General features: G+C 38.4%; 1 protein-coding gene across 1 annotated transcript; it reads left to right on the top strand.

Moving 5' to 3' along the window:
• The first annotated feature begins 7,730 nt into the window (after positions 1-7,730).
• On the top strand, positions 7,731-11,907 carry LOC123943541 (olfactory receptor 11H6). Its single transcript, XM_046007826.1, has 2 exons — positions 7,731-7,784; positions 10,903-11,907. The coding sequence occupies exons 1-2, from the start codon at positions 7,731-7,733 to the stop codon at positions 11,905-11,907; spliced, it is 1,059 nt and encodes a 352-aa protein (XP_045863782.1).
• Positions 11,908-12,826: the final 919 nt, after the last annotated feature.

Genomic DNA, 12,826 nt, shown 5'->3' with positions numbered 1-12,826 from the left:
TACCCAACTTTTGCAGCAACATGGACGGGACTGGAAGAAATTATGCTGAGCGAAATAAGTCAAGCAGAGAGAGTCAAGTATCATATGGTCTCACTTATTTGTGGAGCATAACAAAGAACATGGAGGACATGGGGAGATGGAGAGGAGAGGGAGTTGAGGGAAACTGGAAGGGGAGATGAACCATGAGAGACTATGGACTCTGAAAAACAACCAGAGGGTTTTGAAGGGGTGGCGGGGGGGGTGGTGGGGTGGGAGGTTGAGGAACCAGGTGGTGGGTAATAGGGAGGGCACGTACTGCATGGAGTACTGGGTGTGATGCCAAAACAATGAACACTGTTATACTGTAAATAAACAAATAAAAATAAATTAATTAATTAATTTAAAAAATAATAATAATACAATAATAGTAGTGGACTTTAACACCCCTGCCCTCACTGAAATGGACAGATCATCCAAACGAAAGATCAACAAGGAAAAAAAGGCTTTAAAAGACACACTGGACCAGATGGACATCACAGATATATTTGGAACATTCCATCCCAAAGCAACAGAATACACATTCTTCTCTCATGCACATGGAACATTCTCCAGAATAGATCACACCCTGGGTCACAAATCAGATCTCAACTGGTACCAAAAGATTGGGATCATTCCCTGCATATTTTCACACCACAATGCTCTGAAGCTAGAACTCAATCAAAGAGGAAAGTTGGAAAGAACTCAAATACATGGAGGCTAAAGAGCATCCTACTAAAGAATGAATGGGTCAACCAGGAAATTAAAGAAGAATTTAAAATATTCATGGAAACAAATGATAATGAAAACACCACTGTTCAAAATCTTTGGGACACAGCAAAGGCAATCTGAGAGGAAAGTATATAGTGATACAAGCCATTCTCAAGAAGCAAGGTCTCAAGTACACAACCTAACCCTACACCTAAAGGACCTAGAGAAAGAAGAGCAAAGAAGACCTAAACCCAACAGGAGAAGAGAAATCAATGAAATAGAAACCAAAGAAGAGTAGAACACATCAATGAAATTATGAGCTGGTCCTTTGAAAGAATTAATAAGATTGATAAACTCCTGGCCAGACTTATCAAAAAGAGACAAGGCCCAAATTAATAAAATCATGAATGAAAGAGGAGAGATCACAACCAACACCAAAGAAATAGAAACAATTATAATAACATATTATGAGCAACTATGTGCCAGCAAATTTGCCAATCTGGAAGAAATGGATGCATTCCTAGAGACATACAAACTACCAAAACTGAACCAGGAAGAAATAGAAAGCCTGAAAAGACCCATAACTAGTAAGGAGATTGAAGCAGTCATCAAAATCTCCCAACAAACAAGAGTCCACAGTCAGATGGCTTCCCAGGGGAATTCTACCAAACATTTAAAGAAGAATTAATTCCTATTCTCCTGAAACTGTTCAAAAAAAAAATAGAAATGGAAGGGAAACTGCCAAACTCATTTTATGAGGCCAGCATTACCTTGATCCCCAAACCATCAAAGGATCCTATCAAAAAAAGAGAATTACAGACAATATCCTTGATGAACACAGATGCAAAAATTCTCACCAAAATACTAGCCAATAGGCTTCAACAGTTCATTAAAAAGATTATTCACCACGACCAAGTGGGATTTATTCCTGGGTTGTAAGGTTGGCTCAACATCTGCAAATCATTTTATGTGATACAATACATTAAAAAAAGAAAGAACAAGAACCACATGATACTCTCAATAGATGCTGAAAAAAACATTTGACAAAGTACAGTTTTGATCCTTTCATGATCAAAACTCTTCAAAGTATAGGGATAGAGGGTACATACCTCAATATCATCAAAGCCATCTATGAAAATCACTCTCAAGGGACAAAAACTGAGAGCTTTTCCACTAAGATCAGGAGCATGGCAGGGATGTCCATTATCATCACTGCTATTCAACATAGTACTAGAAGTCCTAGCCTCAGTAATCAGACAACAAAAAGAAATTAGAGGCATCTAAATCAGCAAAGAAGTCAAACTCTCACTCTTTGCAGATGATATGATACTTTACGTGGAAAACCCAAATGACTCCACTCCAAAACTTCTAGAACTCATACAGGGATTCAGGAAAGTATTGGGATATAAAATCAATGCACATAAATCAGTTGCATTCCTATACACCAACAGCAAGACAGAAGAAAGAAAAATTAAGGAGTCAATCCCATTTACAATTGCACCCAAAACCATAAGACACCTAGAATAAACCTAACCAAAGATGCAAAGAATCTGTAGTCAGAAAACTATATAAAACTCATGAAAGAAATTGAGGAAGACCCAAAGAAATGGAAAAAACGTTCCATGCTCATGGATTGGAAGAAAAAATACTGTGAAAATGTCTATACTACCTAAAGCAACCTACACATTTAATGCAATCCCTATCAAAATACCATCAATTTTTTTCCAAAGAAATGGGACAAATAATCCTAAAATTTATATGGAACCAGAAAAGATCCCCAATAGCCAGAGGAATGTTGAAAAAAAAAGCCAAAGTTGGTGGCATCACAATTCCAGACTTCAAGGTCTATAAAAATGCTATAATCATCAAAACAGTATGGTACTGGCACAATAACAGACACATAGGTCAATGGAATAGAATAGGGAGCCCACTCTGCTTGGCTGGGAGCCTGCTTACTCCTCTCTCTCTCTCTGCCTGCCTCTCTGCCTACTTGTAATCTCTATCTGTCAAAAAAAATAAATCTTTAAAAAAAAAAAAAAAGAATAGGGAGCCCAGAAATGGACCTTCAACTCTATGGTCAACTAACCTTCAATAAAGCAGGAAAGAATGTCCAATGGAAAAAAGACAGTCTCTCCAACAAATGGTGTTGGAAAAATTGGACAGCCACATGCAGAAGAATGAAACTGGACCATTTCCTTACACCACACACAATAATAGACTCAAAATGGATGAAAGACCTCAATGTGAGACAGGAATCCATCAAAATCCTAGAGAACACAGGCAGCAACCTCTTTGACCTCAGCCACAGCAACTTCTTCCTAGAAACATCACCAAAGGCAAGGGAAGCAAGGGCAAAATGAACTATTGGGATTTCATCAAGATAAAAAGCTTATGCACAGCAAAGGAAACAGTCAACAAAACCAAAAGACAACTGGAACACTGGGAGAAGATATTCACAAATGACATATCAGATAAAGGGCTAGTATCAAAAATTTATAAAGAACTTATCAGGGGCAACTGGGTGTTTCAGTCGTTAAGCATCTGCCTTAAGCTTGGGTCATGATCCCAGCATCCTGGGATCTAGACCTGCATCAGGCTTTCTGCTCAGTGGGAAGCCTGCTTCTCTCTCTCCCATTCCCCCTGCTTCTGTTGTCTCTCTTGCTGTGTCTCTCTCTGTCAAAAAAATAAAATCTTTAAAAAGGAAAAAAAAAAAAAAACTTAACAGACTCAACATCCAAAGAACAAATAATCCAATCAAGAAATGGGCAGAAGTCGTGAACATGAACAGACATTTCTGCAAAGAACACACCCAAATGGTCAACAGACACATGAAAAAGTGCTCAATATCACTTGGCATCATGAAAATACAAATCAAAACCATAATGAGATTCCACCTCACACCAGTCAGAATGGCTAAAATTAACAAGTCAGGAAATGACAGATGCTGGCGAGGATCCGGAGAAAGGGGAACCCTCCTACACTGTTGGTGGGAATGCAAGCTGGTGCAACCACTCTGGAAAACAGCATGGAGGTTCCTCAAAATGTTGAAAATAGAACTACCCTATGACCCAGCAATTGCACTACTGGGTATTTACCCTAAAGATAGAAACGCAGTGATCCGAAGGGGCACGTGTACCCGAATGTTTATAGCAGCAATGTCTACAATAGCCAAACTATGGAAAGAACCTAGATGTCCATCAACAGATGAATGGATAAAGAAGAGTGGTGTGTGTATATATATATATATATATATCATGGAATACTATGCAGCCATCAAAAGTAACAAAATCTTGCCATTTTCAATGATGTGGATGGAACTAGAGGGTATCATGCTTAATGAACTAAGTCAATCAGAGAAAGACAATTATCATATTATCTCTCTGATATGAGGTATTTCAGAGACAGGGCGGGGGTTCACTGGGAGTAGGGAGAGAAAAAATGAAACAAGATGGGATCAGGAGGGTGACAAACCATAAGAGGCTCTTAATCTCATGAAACAAACTTAGGGTTGCTGGGGGGTTAGCAGGTAGTGTTAGGGTGGCTGGATTATGGCCATTGGGGAGCATATGTGCTATGGTGAGTTCTATGAAATGTGTAAGTCTGATGATTCACAGACCTGTACCCCTGGGGCAAATAATACATTATATGTTAATTTTTAAAATGTGGATGGAACTAGCATGTATTATGTTAAAAAAAAATAAGTCAGAGAAAGACAATTACCATATGATTTCACTCATATGTGGAATTTAAGAAAGAAAAAAATACAGATAAACATCGGGGAAGGGGAAAAGAGAGAGAAGCAAACCATAAAAGACTCTTAATGACAGAGAAAAAGCTGAGGGTTTATAGAGGGAGGTGGGTGGCTAAAGTTCTTAATGGAGGATGGGCATTAAGGAGGGCAGTTGTGATAAGTACTAGGTGTTATATGTAAGTGATGAATCACTAAATTCTATTCATGAAGCCAATATTACATTGTTAACTAACTACAATTCAAATCAAAATTTTTTAAAAGAAAACAAAGATAAAAACGGAATTTATCTTATATGTAATAGAGTTTTAACTTGACAGAGTAAGACAAATAGCATATGATCTTCTTTGCAGAATCTAAAAAAAAAAACAGATGCATAAAAAATAAAAAGCAGAATCAGACCTATAAATGCGGTAACTGGTGGTTACTAAAGGAGAGGGATGGGGCAAATGGGTGGATGATACAGCCTTCTAAGTATGGAATGAATAAATCACGGGAATAAAAGTTACAGTATAGGGAATGTAGTCAATGGTATTGTAATAGCATTGTATGGTGACAGATGGCAGCTATAGTTGTGAGCATAGTTTCACATATAAAGTTATTGAATCATGTTGTACACCTGGAACTAGTATTATACTGTATGTTAACTAGCTAGAATTAGAGTAAAAAATTAAAAATTTTAAAAATAATTTTAAAAGATTGGAAAATTACAAATACACTCCTGAGTCTCTTGAACCAGATCAATCATATTATGAATATATAGACATTTACAAAATATTCTCATATCTAGTATCTCATCTTATTTTCATATCAGCCCTATGGAGTTCACAAGGAAAAATTATGTGTCTAGTATTTAAAATCTGAAATGAGCCCACCAAACTCTCACAGCTATAAGTGAAAACACTCGGGCTAGGACCAAGATTTTCTGTGTCTTAGTTTTCTTTTACCACCTTGTCTTTAGGCTCAACTCTGCTCCCACCCATAAAAAGTGCCCTGCTTTTAGCCCAGGTCACCCCATTTCATATGATGCCTGAATAACCTTCTTCACCACTCCCCTGCCTCTCCCAGGCCTCTTTCAAAAGCCTGATGCTTAAATCCAGTCCTGCTTGTGAGATACAATCATCTGTAATTCAGCTTCTAGTGCCAGTTATCTCTACAAATATTCCTAACCCTCTCTGCAAACCATGATCGATTAATTCCTGATCCTACTGAAATCCCTCCCAAACTTAGATGCTATTTCATACACGCACTCCTTAAAAGTCTTGATTGCTTGATCCTCTACACAGCAGTTCTCAAACATCAGCATGCAACAGAAACACATAGCAAATCTGTTAAAACAGATTGCTTGGCCCACACCAAGTTTCTAAGTCAGAGAGAAGCTCGAGAACTTGCATTTTAACAACTTTTCAAGTCTCTGTTATTACAGGGACTACATTCTTGAGAACCTGCTCTGTCCTTACACAACCTCACTCCTAAGCCCAGTAGTGTTCTCTCCTGGAGTTCTTGTTATGATTGAATTCATCTATCCCTCAGATTCTCCATCAGAAAGGACGAATACCCAACTTTTGTAGCAACATGGACAGGACTGGAAGAAATTATGCTGAGCGAAATAAGTCAAGCAGAGAGAGTCAAGTATCATATGGTCTCACTTATTTGTGGAGCATAACAAATAACATGGAGGACATGGGGAGATGGAGAGGAGAGGGAGTTGAGGGAAACTGGAAGGGGAGATGAACCATGAGAGACTATGGACTCTGAAAAACAACCAGAGGGTTATGAAGGGGCGGCAGGAGGGGGGGGGGGGGTGGGAGGTTGAGGAACCAGGTGGTGGGTAATAGGGAGGGCACGTACTGCATGGAGCACTGGGTGTGATGCCAAAACAATGAACACTGTTATGCTGTAAATAAGCAAATAAAAATTTAAAAAAAAAATTGACAATGGAAATTCTTTACCTTTTTTTGAATATAACAAAAATTAAATTACATACAAACAGACAATTTTTAGAATTTAAATGCTTACAGGTTTGGCACCAAGATATACCAAGGTATATCTTGGAAAGAGAGCTCACCCTCCCAGCCCCAAACCCACTGTCCCCTTCCTCCCCCATCTCATACACACACACACACACACACACACACACACACACACTCTCCCCCACCTCCCCCCGTTAACCTGTCCCATTCACTCCTCTCCTCCTTCATCCTCAGGTAGATGGGGTCCTTAGAGGAAGGATAATTTCACCAAGAGGACAATTTTCTCTGCCTCTCTTGGGTGTTTATTCTGACCTCTGTATCTTACTAATCAAACCACTAGGGGAAATATGCACAAATATAGGCAGAATTAGATGCATGCCCAGAGATACATGAACACATGCTTTCCAGTGAACATGCTGAATGATGGATCTGATTTAGGAAGGACATGTAAATTCTTAATAATGACTGGCATGAAAGATACATTTCATTTAGTTCAGAATACTAAAGGAAGGAATTCTATGGGGCCACAAATACTGCTCTCCACTCATGAATGAGCCTTTAGGTTATTAAATGAGGTACTCTTGTGGCTGAAGTTTCTCTCAAATCTTCCTCTTGGAGCCAGAAACACCATCAGGTATGTAAGGAAAGTCTGCCCACATCACTGTGTCACTACTCCTATATACCCACTGCTGTCAGACTCTAAGAGCATGCTGGTTCTCTTGTAAATCCATCCTCTCTTTGTTGCTTTGTTCTTTACTAAGAACATGTTAGGTCCTGCAGTTCTCTTTTCCTAACACACTTCTGTTTGGGGTAATATATTCACATTAAGGACTCACTCTAGTATCACAAAGTTCCCACTATACAACTTCACTTAGGGAACATAGGGTTCAAATCCCTTGGATGTTTTGGGGTGCCATTAAACCTTCAGTTAGAATGGAGCCTGAGTCTTGTACCACTTTGTTTCTAATATTTGTCAGCAAAGTTTTTGGTTGGCAAATATCCTTCATCAAGGGCAACTAAAGCAGGATGTTCTTATTTTTCAGAATTCTTAGTAAGTAACAAGTGGGAAATGGAAACCAAGAGAGTCATAAGCAGACTCTCTTGTCCTTTTTCATTTACCAAATTTATCAAATTACCAAATTTACAAATTAACCTTAAAAATATAAATATTTAAAGGGAAAAGAATCCTTTCTCTGGGCAAGAGGCTTAAATCTCTCAAATGAGTGGCTGGGAGTGGAAGGAGGACCTGGCTTCCTTATCCGTTCAAATAGAATGGACTCTCCATGCTCCTTGTTCCTCCTCACCTCTCCAACAGTTCGTTTGTTGTATCACTTGAGGTGAGTAGAAAGAAGTGGATTTAAGTTCACCCTTTGAGCTACTAATAGGTGTGCTTTAAGGTGGAGGAAGAAGAAATAGATGCAGTAAAATTTCAAATAATCTGAGAAGTCCGTTTATCCCTTTTTCCGATCCTATATTCCACAGGTAACTAAAATTTCATGGCAGCACAAATGTCAAAAGATCCTGGACATCATGAAATCAGATGACCAGGAAGGAGGTAAGACTTAAGAGGTCTGGTTCCAAGTCAAAAATCATGAACTGGATTTATATTTCTTTTCTTGGTAACAAAAACTTCCTGGCCTGTGAGTAAAGTAAATCAATTCATGTCCCATGTCTCTGTCTACTGTCTTGAAAAGCCAAAAATATCTCATTTATGTCAAAGTTGGCAATCATGTGACTCCTCTCATTACACTGATTTATCTAAATTATTATGAGCTGAAATAAATATCTTTTTCAGGCCCATAGTATGTAATTGGGTATGTGCTATGAAACACTGTTCAAGACACTATAGATGTAAGTGGCAGTCTTGACTGCTTTTATAAGTCATAAGTTCCCAAAGGGGAGGAATTTTATTTTTCATGCTTACCATTGTGCCCCAGGCCTTAGCACACTGGGAATATAACAGTGAATAAACATGTGTTTAATGCCAGTGAATAAGTAAGTGGATAATGTGCTATAATTTAAATTCAGCATTCAACTTTTTTTTATTATAAGCCAAATAACTATATTTTCTGACCAAAAGTGACAGCACATGGTCTGACAAATACAAGTATAGTTATAGGGGAGTATATTTGAAATTATAACTCTCCTAGAAATTTTGATACATATGGTCATAGTTAATAGTCTGTTGAACTAATTTACCTGGACAAAATTTCGATTTTCATGAAAGTCATGTTTATTACAGAGTTTTTTTCATCATTTTAAAAATATTGTTAATCAATACAAATATACAAAGTTGCCTTGGCGATAAAATCTTTACCCTCTCAGTTTGCTCCAGGTTTGATCAAATACTGAGAAGCAGGCCTCGTGTGCTCTGAAGATTATTTAAATGGCATAAGGATGCAATTTTGTGAGTATCTTAGCAGTAACATTAATAAATAATATGACAAATTATCTTACATATGTAGTCAAGATATCACTAAATTTAAAACATTGATGGTGATTTTACCTAGCCAAATATCTTGAATTTTAACCAGGCAACTTTAAGACAAAGAAATAAGAGTGGATATGGGGCACCTGAGTGGCTCAGTCAATTAGGTGGCTGACTCTTGATTTTGGTTCAGTTCATGATCTCAGGAATTCTCTCTCTCCTTTTGCCCCCCACCCCTTGCTAGACAGATTAGATAGATAGATGATATAGATAGATGATAGACAGATAGAGAGAGAGAGAGAGAGAGAGACAAAGAAAGAAAGAAGCCTGGATCAATAATTCTAGAGAGGTTGTTAGCAACATCCAAATTTATACTCATGTCTCAATTCCTAACTCAGCCAGTATGAGGACAATCTTTCTGGTCTCGGCATATCCTAAGATGACCTTTCTAATTCATTATTTAATTGAGGTAAAAAAAAGATGATGAATGGACAGTTATGGTGTTTAGGGCTTAATTCCCAGCCAAAAAAGAGAGAAGAAAGTACATTGTTCTATATACTAGACAAAATTGGCATATCCAGCTACCAGTTACCTCAAAACTCTAGCCATGATGTAGAATAGTGCAGCTTAGGGGGAAACAAGCCAGGGAAAATGGTGGTATACAAAAAAAAAAAAAAAAAAAGAAAAAAAAAGTAATGTATATGGGACATAATAGCTTCCATCTGTTATTTAAGCCCCCTCATCATCACCATAATAGAAGAGGAATGAGACTTATTTTGTATAGCTTCAGCAAAGGAGAGTACTAGGATCAATGCATAGAAGTAATAAAGGAGAAAGATTTTGCTCAACATTAAGTACTTTGAGAGAACCAGAATTCCTCAGGAGGGAATGAGATAAATTGTTCTACAAATCCAGATGCCACCTAAAAGAATGTAACTTAGAGAGGGCTACATAAATAATTTTCACACCATTTTACAGAATCCCAAGGTTTCTAGAGCACCTCCCTCAGAACAGAAAAGCAAGGGAGCTCAAGACTCCCATCACATAGTTCCATTTATTTATTTATTTATTTATTTATTTATTTATTTATTTATTTTCAGCGTAACAGTACTCATTGTCTTTGCACCACACCCAGTGCTCCATGCAAAACGTGCCCTCTCTATTACCCTCCACCTGGTTCCCCAACCTCCCACCCCCCCCCCCGCCCCTTCAAAACCCTCAGGTTGTTTTTCAGAGTCCATAGTCTCTCATGGTTCATCTTCCCTTCCAATTTCCCTCAACTCCCTTCTCCTCTCCATCTCCCCATGTCCTCCATGTTCTTTGTTATGCTCCACAAATAAGTGAAACCATATGATACTTGACTCTCTCTGCTTGACTTATTTCGCTCAGCATAATCTCTTCCAGTTTTTTTTTTATTGGACTTTAGTATGTGAAATTCTGAGTAAGAATTTATTGCTTCAGATTTCTATTCAATTTTGTTTCAAAGTTGAATATATCCAAAGTGTGTACTTACATGTAGGATATCCAAGAGGCAATGATTTTAACATATAAGATGATATGTTACTAACTCAGGGTTACAGGAATATTTGAAACAAAGTGAGGTTTGCTCTAAACCAATCTCCAAATGGGCCAGTGTATCTAGGAGCTACTGCTTTTGCACATTTAAGTAAACCCCTTAAATTTCTCTGAGCCTGTTTTCTTTTTTTTTTTTTTAAGATTTTATTTATTTGACAGAGAAAGAGAGATCACAAGTAGGCAGAGGCAGGCAGAAAGAGAGGCAGAAGCAGGCTCCCCACCCAGTAAAAAGCCCAACGCGGGGCTCAATCCCAGGAATCCGAGATCAGAACCTGAGCCAAAGGCATTGGCCCAACTCACAGAGCCACCCAGGTGCCCCTGAACCTCAGTTTTCTTATCTGTTAAAGAGAAGGATGAAGCACACCTCCCTACAGCTCAAAGAGTCATTTGGAAGACCAAATGAGATAATGTAAAAATAAAAACACTTTATACATTAACAAGTGAATTGTTAGCAAAACCTAAAAACGTTTATTATTATGCACTCCTTAGTTACTTCTGTTTCTCTAACAGCTTTGGAATCGCGGAACACAACAATGCATTTTGTGACTGAATTTGTCCTTCTGGGTTTCCCTGGTCAAAGGGAGATGCAGAACTTTTTCTTCTCATTCATCCTGGTGGTCTATCTCCTCACCCTACTGGGGAACGGGATTATTGTCTGCATAGTGAAATGGGACAAGCGTCTTCACACACCCATGTACATCTTCTTGGGAAACTTTGCCTTCCTAGAGATCTGGTACATTTCCTCCACTATCCCAAATATGCTGGTCAACATCCTCTCTGAGACCAAGACCATCTCCTTTACTGGATGCTTCCTCCAATTCTATTTCTTTTTTTCACTGGGTACCACAGAATGTTTCTTCTTATCAGTTATGGCTTATGATCGATACCTTGCCATCTGTCGCCCACTACATTACCCCTCCATCATGACTGGGAAGCTCTGTGTGATCCTGGTCTGTGTTTGCTGGGTGAGTGGATTTCTCTGCTATCCGGTCCCCATTGTCCTCATCTCCCAACTTCCCTTCTGTGGACCCAACATCATTGACCACTTTGTGTGTGACCCAGGCCCACTGTTCGCACTGGTCTGCATCCCTGCTCCTTCCACTGAGCTCATCTGTTACACCTTCAACTCACTGATTATCTTTGGGCCCTTCCTTTCCATCCTGGGATCTTACACTCTGGTACTCAGAGCTGTGCTTCGTGTTCCTTCTGGTGGTGGTCGAACTAAAGCTTTCTCCACATGTGGGTCCCACCTAATGGTAGTGTCTCTATTCTATGGAACACTTATGGTGATGTATGTGAGCCCAACATCAGGGAACCCAACAGGAATGCAGAAGATCATCACTTTGGTATACTCAGCAGTGACTCCACTCTTAAATCCCCTTATCTATAGTCTCCGAAACAAAGACATGAAAGATGCCCTAAAGAGAGTCCTAGGATTAAGAACTAACCAAAACTGAGATGTTTTAGAGGGTATTATGCAAAGCAAAATACGTCAGTCAGGGAAAGACAAATACCCTATGATTTCACTCATATGTAGAATTTAAGAAACAAAACAGATGAACACAGGGAAAGGGAAGGAAAAATAAAATAAAAACAGAGAGAGAGGTAAACCATAAGAGACTCTTAACTCTAGAAAACAAACTGAGGGCTGCTGGAGGGGTGGTGGGTGGAGATGGGCATTAAGTGGTGATGGTCATTAAGGAGGGCTAATGATATAATGAGCACTGGCTGTTATACGCAACTGATGAATCACTAAGATCTACTCTTGAAACTAATAATACACTTTATGTTTACTAAATTGAATTTAAATAAAAAATTGAGAAAAAAAGAAAAGCAGAATTTGTCACTTCTGACCTTATTTATAAAAGCAATAGAGAATGGCTTCAGTAATTCATGTTCTGGCTCATACTTAAATAGAGGAAGATACCTTTTTCCCACAGTTCCTTAGCAGTTCAAGTTCAGCTCATCAATGAAAAAGGCCAAATAAAATACTGTAAACATGCATACTTTGCTAAGTAATTACATTCTGTTATTACATGTATGTTATTTGTCTTTGATGTCTCTTCACTTGTTTAATCTTAGCTGGTGGAAAGAATGAAATGCATGTGTACCTGGAGTCTTTCAATAAGTGCACGATCTTCTAAGTTCAGAAAATATTCTTTAAAAACAATGGACCAAATGGCCACCAAAAAATTAATAAATCCATCCAGTAATGCACATCTGCCATTGTTTAAAGCTGTCTTTCACACCAAAAACAGAATAGGCTTTATACTTCCATTACGTAAAGTACAAACTCTTCCACCATTCAAAGCCCTCATTTACGACACTGCCCATTCAGTCCCTAACCCTTGCACTTCACAATAATCAATCTATATG

Source organism: Meles meles, chromosome 6 (assembly GCF_922984935.1).
Source record: "Meles meles chromosome 6, mMelMel3.1 paternal haplotype, whole genome shotgun sequence".
NCBI classification, from domain to species: Eukaryota; Metazoa; Chordata; class Mammalia; order Carnivora; family Mustelidae; genus Meles; species Meles meles.
The sequence above is the reverse complement of the archived record's forward strand: the minus strand, read 5'-3'. Positions and strand labels throughout refer to the sequence as shown.